General features: G+C 38.6%; 2 protein-coding genes across 2 annotated transcripts; both read left to right on the top strand.

Moving 5' to 3' along the window:
* Window positions 7-3,174, top strand: LOC105168373 (protein phosphatase 1 regulatory subunit 12A-like). The gene is made up of 2 exons (XM_011088432.2): window positions 7-1,197; window positions 1,672-3,174. Exons 1-2 carry the CDS (start codon window positions 523-525, stop codon window positions 2,959-2,961), a joined length of 1,965 nt encoding a protein of 654 aa, XP_011086734.1. The 5' UTR covers window positions 7-522; the 3' UTR covers window positions 2,962-3,174.
* On the top strand, window positions 4,766-7,373 carry LOC105168374 (lysine histidine transporter 1). Its single transcript, XM_011088434.2, has 7 exons — window positions 4,766-5,078; window positions 5,183-5,566; window positions 5,687-6,080; window positions 6,184-6,289; window positions 6,413-6,504; window positions 6,590-6,658; window positions 6,970-7,373. The coding sequence occupies exons 1-7, from the start codon at window positions 4,900-4,902 to the stop codon at window positions 7,066-7,068; spliced, it is 1,323 nt and encodes a 440-aa protein (XP_011086736.1). The 5' UTR covers window positions 4,766-4,899; the 3' UTR covers window positions 7,069-7,373.

The raw sequence follows: 8,262 nt of genomic DNA on the forward strand, positions 1-8,262 counted from the left end.
CCATTAATGGGGAAAGAGGGAATCTTGAAAATCCGAGGGAATTTCAAGGTTTATATATAGTTCTCAGTGATTATTTTCTATTTGTCCACACAAGAAGAAAAAAGAGAGAGAAAAATACCCAACAAAAATCAGCAAACGTGTGGTCTTTTTTTCCTCTCATTATCATCTCCAAATAGTCATCAGCTGCACAAATTGTTCTCCTCTTTTCACATGTTCTCCCACAATTAGCAGCGCTTGTCTGTCTCTCTTCTTGATGTGTGTTTTTTGTGAGTGATTTTTTGCTTCTTTGGTCAGTTCTTGTTGTGGGATTACTGTATATTTTCTTTCTTGATTCCCAAAAAATCCCAACTTTTTGTGCATTTGAATTGCTCATCATTGCTCAACTTTTGAGAAGTTTTGGGCTGATCCCACCAAGAATAATCATTTCCTATGCAATTTTTGAGGTTCCCACTACCTGTTTATGCTTATATTTTGCTTCAATTGTGTTGATTTTGGTTAGTAATTTGTGTAATTTTCTTGCCAATGCCTCCCACATACTTCCCTTTGAGATGGGAAAGCACTGGGGACCAATGGTGGTTTGCTTCCCCCATTGATTGGGCAGCTGCAAATGGGCACTATGATTTAGTAAGAGAGCTTCTCCACCTAGACACTAACCTCCTCATCAAGCTGACATCTCTGCCAAGAATCAGACGGCTGGAGACCGTGTGGGATGATGAGGAGAGCTTCAGTGATGTAGCCAATTGCAGGTCCCAGGTTGCCCAAAAACTCCTCCAAGAATGTGAAACAAAGAATGGGCAGAACTCTCTGATCAGAGCTGGTTATGGGGGGTGGCTTCTGTACACTGCTGCATCAGCTGGTGATGTGGTGTTTGTCAGGGAGTTGCTTGATAGGGACCCTCTCTTGGTGTTTGGGGAAGGGGAGTATGGGGTTAGTGATATGTTGTATGCTGCAGCTAGGAGCAAGAACTGTGATGTTTTCAGGCTGATTTTTGAGTGTTGTGTGTCTCCAAGAGGAGGGGTAAAGGAGGTTTCTTTGCTTTTCCGGTCGGAGATGATGAACCGGGCGGTCCATGCTGCTGCTAGAGGCGGCAATTTGGAGATGTTGAGGGAGCTTTTGGGTGGTGATGATGTTTTGGGTTTAAGGGATGCTCGGGGATCCACCGTGCTGCATACGGCCTCCGGTAGAGGGCAACTTGAGGTGATTGCTAGGTTTACTTTCCTTTGTTTCCTATTCTTGATGTGTCACTTTTGCTATTTGGGTTATGATGGATCGTGGAGTCTGTCCCATTATCATACTTTATCGCGTTGATTATCTGTAATTCTATGATGTTGTATATGCGCTCTAGTGTAAATAGTTGACGTGGTGGCTCTGTTATAAACTTAAGAAATTCTGGGGTTCTTTGTTAGATTTGCATTCTACTGTATGATTTGTTTCTTGTTTCTATGCACGTTTCGCTTTTACAATCTGTGTTGCTTTCAGTTTTTGTGCTCTATATGCTTGACACTTGAAATTTCTTGTTATCCTTGCTGCTCGTTAAGTATATCTACTTGATCGAGCACTTGAAATTCCCTGCCTCATTGGTTTGGGAGTCCGGCTCAAAAAATGAAATCTTGGGTTGTTTTGGGCGCGGTGTACTTCTCATTTTCTGGTACTTCTTTCACCATTATGCAGGTAGTTAAGCATTTAATATCCTCGTACGGCATCATCAATTCTGTGGACAATCGAGGTAACACAGCCTTAAATGTTGCTGCATTCCGGGGCCATTTAGCTGTCTTTGAGGTTCTCTTATCGGCATCTCCTTCTACGGCTTCATTAACAAACCACTATGGAGATACTTTTCTTCACATGGCTGTTTCTGGTTTCCGTACCCCTAGTTTCAGACGGCTCGACCGACAGCTGGAGCTCATGAAACAACTGGTTGGCTGGAAGCTTACAAGCTTGGAAGACGTTATCAATGTTCAAAACAATGACGGCCGAACGGCACTCCACGTGGCTGTAATGGAGAACATCCAGTCTGAGGTCGTGGAGCTACTCATGTCCGTCCCTTATATAAACCTGAACATCCGCGATGGCGATGGTAATACTCCCCTGGATCTCCTCAAGCAACGGCCACGCTCAGCGTCTTCGGAGATACTGATCAAGCGGCTGATTTCAGCTGGTGGGATTTCAGATTGTCAGGATCAAACAGCGAGAAACGCTATTGCCTCCCATCTGAGAATGCACGGCATTGGAGGTAGTCCGGGAACTTCTTTCAGAATCCCTGATGCAGAGATATTTCTGTACACTGGGATCGACGACGTAGGCCAGTCTAGTTGTGATTTGACAAGCACGGAGCACGGCTACTCGGGTGAAATTGAACGTGCGGGTTCAACAATTGAATCAAACTCATTAAAATTCAAGAAGCGAGGTTCTTTCAAGAGAGCTACAAGTCGTCTCAAGAATCTGCTCCGTTGGCCCGGGAAGAAAGAAAGAGAGGGAGATGCATCCGAGGTAGAAGATAACTACTCTCTAGACTCATGTAGAACGTTTTCGCGCTCCAGAAACAGCCCGCACTCACTCAGGCAGCAGTTCTCGAGAGCATCGACCCTCCCGAACAACAAAAGAATAATGTCAATACCAGCAAACCTTCCCAGTCCATCCACCAAGAAGAAATTTGCTGCAGGGCTAACACACGGCGTTCTACGAGTGCTGCCAAAGTCATCGCTTGGATCCCCTTCGAGCGCATTTTCAGAGTCATCATGGCCCTCTCCGGCAAGAAAGGGTGGAGATGTCAACAGTGGGAGTCCAGGACAAGCGAGTCAATCCCCAAACATGGACCGTGTTAATATGAAGCGTAGACACGGTTCGTTCAACTTGAGGTTGATGAACAGCTACTTGTGTTTTGGTGCTCAAGGGTTGGCGGTGGAGAACTCCATCGACTCCCAGAAACACAGCCAGAATCAAGAAAATGCAGTTGTGTAATGAGTTGATATTATGTGTTGCTGAGTTTTGGACCAGTTTCAATGTGTAAATGTTAATCCTATTTCTTGTTCTGCATATGAAAAGCTATAGCAATTATCTTACATCTCTGTCCTAGCATAGGGAAGAAAAATCTATTACTTGTACTAGGTAAGACATATCCAACCAATCACATGACAAGTATAATCGTAGTCAACACATTTTATGCATGCAAAATCGATAGTTACTGTCTTTTGAATGAAATTATGCTTATAAGCTTACATATGATACATTTGAATAAAGGAAAATACGAGTATTTTTGTATATCTACTTAATGCGTACCAATACTGTCACTTAATAAATAGTTAAACTAGCAGACAGGATATACTCGATATGTGTGCATAATCTAAAATTCAATTTATTAGGTAAAAAAAGAAAGAAAATAAAATGAACAGCTTACCAAAATTACTAAAATATTTTTTATTTTAAATGTACATCAACAGAATTATTGATAAAATTGAATAATTAAGAGTTGGTTGTTTTGTGTAAAAAAAAAAAGGGTTATTTTAGGGTGTTTTAGTCAAAATACATAACGACAACCAAAGTTATTATTTTAAAACCATGTATAAATATATAGAGACATTTACGTATTATAACTAGATAAATACAAATATAATACATAATACGTAAAATATAATCATGCAATATGTACTGACGATTGAAGCACATCCGATGTGTGTGCATAATTTAAAACTTTATTATATTTATTTAGTTAAATAAAATAGAAGACAAATAAACAACTAACTGATCAAATATGATAAAATAAATAACGTTCAACGTATATAAATAAAAGAATATTTTATGTAATTAATTCACTAAAAAGATAGTTATTTGTGGAAGAAATAAGTATAAGTAAGAACATATTAATTAGTCAGTCTACATTTTATTTACCAAAAGTAGTGTCTCTAAAGTCTTGAGCCTTGATAATATAGTATGGATATAAATAAACAAATAAATACATAGACATAGATAGATAAAATTGATCTATATATATATGATGTATTCATTTTTGGTAAAAGAAATAGCAACCACCATTTAATTACATAAAAAATCTAAAGGACTTAGACATAAATATAAATAGATTATAGGATATTTCATTAAGAGTTAATTACCATCTTAATCTACTTAATTCTCATTATTAATTAGAAAATAAATTAAAATATGACATAATATATACTCTTTTAGGGTGTCGATAGAGAATTTGGTATTGAACACACTATGCTTATGTTGAGCCAGATTTCACACTCTAAAAAGTTTTTTTTTTTAATTTGATACTGAACACATTATATGCATGTCGGGTCAAATTCTATGTAAAATTGCAGTGGATATAATTATGGTTGAACACATTTAATATTAGCGTGTGTATGATCTTCATTGTTTAATTAAATACCTGTCATCAAATATTAAGATCTTATTTTCAAATTAAGCTTACTATAATTGGGGAAGTCATCTTGAAATATAGAAATGAATGATGGATGCTAATTGATGACAATGATGTGAAAATATTCCAAATATATTTAATTTAGACTTAGGTAGCTGTATTAAATTTGGTTGGGGAAGAATATGGGCACCATTTACTTAAATTTCTAAGAAATAAATATCAAATGTTTGTTCCAAAACTCTTGGAAAGTCCTAGGTTTGAATCTTAACTCCAAAGAGTAAAAAGAGGACAAATCCCCCAAGTTCCAACTGTCTGCCCATGCATCTCAACAAGAACCATCTATAAATAAGTCTCCATATTGCATACATGAAGAAATTGTGCTGTGGTTCAATAAAAGATTTGGTAATCATAGAACCTTGATTACCATATCTCCCTTCTTACATCCCTCTCAACTTAGGTTTCTTACAAGAACCAAAATAATTACAATAATAATTAAGAGAAAAAAGAGAGGGATCTGAGAAATGGGGACCGATGAACCGAAAAAGCACGAGAAATCAGCAGAGGAGAAGGCCATCGATGATTGGCTTCCGATCACGTCTTCCCGTACAGCCAAATGGTGGTACTCAACCTTCCACAATGTGACGGCCATGGTCGGAGCAGGTGTCCTTAGTCTCCCCTACGCCATGTCCAGCATGGGATGGTATGTTAGTGGATTCTTGTTATGACATTTAGGGTGTATATATCCTTATCTTAATATTTCAGTTTGAACAATTTTGTAGTGTAATGTTACCTAATTCTTGGCAGGGGACCAGGAGTGACACTTATGATATTATCATGGTTGATCACGCTCTACACACTATGGCAAATGGTAGAAATGCACGAGATAGTGCCTGGAAAGAGGTTCGATAGGTACCACGAGCTAGGACAGCATGCTTTTGGCGAAAAGCTAGGCCTATATATTGTGGTGCCCCAACAAGTGGTGGTGGAAGTAAGTACATGCATCATCTATATGGTGACCGGAGGCAAATCCTTGAAGAAGTTCCACCAAACCGTTTGCCCTGACTGCTCAGACATCAAGCTCACCTATTTCATTCTCATATTCGCCTCCGTCCATTTTGTCCTCTCTCATCTCCCTAACTTCAACTCAATCTCCATCATCTCACTTGCTGCTGCCGTCATGTCTCTAACGTAAGTCCTTTTCCTCGATAAGTCTTCTGCCTGTCAGCTTAAACTTTTAGATAAAGTGACCGTTCAACACTCTTTGAATTATAACTATATGACGACCTTTGCTGCCTATGAAACTTGTAGCTACTCTACCATTGCCTGGACAGCTGCAATCGCCAGGGGAGTTCAGAAGGATGTGGACTATAGTCTGAGGGGTAAGAACGCAGGCGAAAACGTCTTCAACTTCTGCAATGCCTTGGGAGAAATTGCTTTTGCATATGCCGGCCACAACGTCGTGCTGGAGATCCAAGCAACCATTCCTTCAACTCCTATAAAACCTTCCAAGAAACCAATGTGGAAGGGAGTTATCTTCGCTTATATCGTCGTGGCTATATGTTACTTCCCTGTTGCGTTCGCCGGCTATTACATCTATGGGAACAGTGTCGATGACAATATCTTGCTCACACTCGAGAAGCCAGCGTGGCTCATTGCTGCTGCCAACATATTCGTGTTGATTCATGTTATTGGGAGCTATCAGGTTGTTATAACAATCTCCACATATGACTTTTATCATTCATAACTTTTTACGACCATCATCGATCCTAACTAATCACCACGTTTGTCTTGGAGTCGAAACTTAGATATACGCCATGCCGGTGTTTGACATGATGGAGACGTATCTGGTGAAGCAAGTCAAGCTTAAGCCTTCGTTCACACTACGTTTCGTAACTCGTACCATATTCGTTGGTACGATATTACTATTATTTCTACCATACTATCTATTTCTTAGAACCCATCCCGAAATTTATTTCTTCCTTAAAGAAATATATATGTCTCTCTTACATTGAATCATTGTCCATTCCATTGCAGCATTTACTATGTTTATTGGCATGACATTCCCCTTCTTTGGTGCTTTGGTTGGATTCTTTGGTGGATTTGCTTTAGCCCCAACAACATACTTTGTAACTACTCAACTTCACTTTGATTTTTCTTTTATTATTTTTTATATTAGCAATATTAGTTATTATTTTCTATTTTTTTTTCCAGCTTCCTTGCATCATCTGGCTGATTGTCGTAAAACCCAAGAAGTTCAGCTTCTCCTGGTTCTTGAATTGGGTGAGTTCAAACTTGCAATATTACCATTTATATACTTCTTTTTTTGATAAATTACATTAACACCCCCTTGAAATCAATTTTAATTACTCAAACACTCCGTATCCCTTTTCAAAATTACAAATACACCCTCTATTTAACAGCGAAACAATACATAAATTAAGGGGTGTATTTTGTAATTTTACAGAAGGCTTGAGATATTTATGTAATTAAGCCTAATATAGGAAAATATCAAATGTAATTTACCCTTTTTTTTTATTTTTAAAAGTGTTGATGCTGAAAACTTGAACTAAATATTGTCTTAAATATCTCAGATCTTCATTATTTTTGGGGTGATACTGATGCTACTAGCACCCATTGGAGGGCTAAGGACCATTGTAGCGTCAGCCCAGAACTACAAATTCTACCAGTAAATTCTTTCTTTGACATATATATGTGGAAGGACATCAAAAGACATCAATGATTGGATGTATTATTGGGATCAGACACTAATTCTTGATTGTGGCTTAGGGTTTTTGGTTCACTCTTCTCTTCAAATGCATTAGATTTGTCTTTTCGGACATTATAGCATAAGTGTAGCAGCAGTTTGTGTTGTTATTGGGATTTGTCAGAACTTTCTTGTACATATGGGAAGAAACCACAAATTTATTGTTTAGATGTAATAAAATTTCTTCATTACTTTTTGTCATGGGTAATATGTATCATCCATTTCCTGATATATTAAGTTTCGAGTTTGATTTACAAGTGACAATTGAAGTTAGATTAATTCAATTTTCTTCTATATTGTGTAATTGAAGTCGTGCTGTCTGATTACACACATTTCGTAACTTCAGTTCAGCGATTCAATTTGCTTCTAATGAAGTGTCTTAATGGATTGTTGGGCGGGTTTATAAGTTCTAAAACTTTCTCTCTTTAATAAAGCGTCTTATCAGGACAAAATTGTGAGAAGCTCATACGGAGACAGAGCGGATAATATCTCGCGCAATGTAACATCAATCTAGTTAGAAACCGCACCATCTAATATCGTATGTGGAGAACGAGGTCATATGCTCGTTTTAGACCCTTCGTTTAAGAGACTAACAATGTAGACAAACGTTCTACCCAATGAGTAGCTACCTATTTTGTAGTATCGATGATTAATCCCTAATAAAATTAAGGGCAAAAGACAATTTTCATCCCACAGCTATAGGCCATTTTCGTTTTAGTCCCGTAAGTATCTAGGGTTTCAATTTGGTCCCATAAAACTGAAAAATTCGCAATTTCAGTCCAAATTTCGCCGGAAAATTTTGTGGGTCGCCGGAAAAAGTCACATGCGATGCATGTGACTTTTAAAATTGGGGGCTCGATCTTGATTGGCTGGAGAAGCTGATGTGGCGCATATGTGGCGCATACGTGGAAATTAAAAAAAAAAACGACGAAAATCGAGCTCGCGACCGTCGGCAAAGGCGGAGGATGGCTTTCGTCAAATCTTTGCACAGAGGTGACCAAAATCGATGGGACTGGTCTCAAAAGATTCGCCAGAACGAGAGGCGTTCAACGATGGTATTCCGAGCAGGTGGTTCGTTCGGACGAAGGAGAATACGCCGGCGGAAGGTGCAGTCGCGGCG

The sequence above is a fragment of the Sesamum indicum genome, linkage group LG8 (assembly GCF_000512975.1).
Source record: "Sesamum indicum cultivar Zhongzhi No. 13 linkage group LG8, S_indicum_v1.0, whole genome shotgun sequence".
Lineage (NCBI taxonomy): Eukaryota > Viridiplantae > Streptophyta > Magnoliopsida > Lamiales > Pedaliaceae > Sesamum > Sesamum indicum.

Coding starts and splice junctions, on each gene's coding strand:
- LOC105168373 (XM_011088432.2), top strand. CDS start 523: ATGCCTCCCACATACTTCCCTTTGAGATGGGAAAGCACTGGGGACCAA. Junction 1,198..1,671: donor CCGGTAGAGGGCAACTTGAG/GTGATTGCTAGG, acceptor ACCATTATGCAG/GTAGTTAAGCATTTAATATC.
- LOC105168374 (XM_011088434.2), top strand. CDS start 4,900: ATGGGGACCGATGAACCGAAAAAGCACGAGAAATCAGCAGAGGAGAAG. Junction 6,081..6,183: donor ATGTTATTGGGAGCTATCAG/GTTGTTATAACA, acceptor GTCGAAACTTAG/ATATACGCCATGCCGGTGTT. Junction 6,290..6,412: donor AACTCGTACCATATTCGTTG/GTACGATATTAC, acceptor ATTCCATTGCAG/CATTTACTATGTTTATTGGC.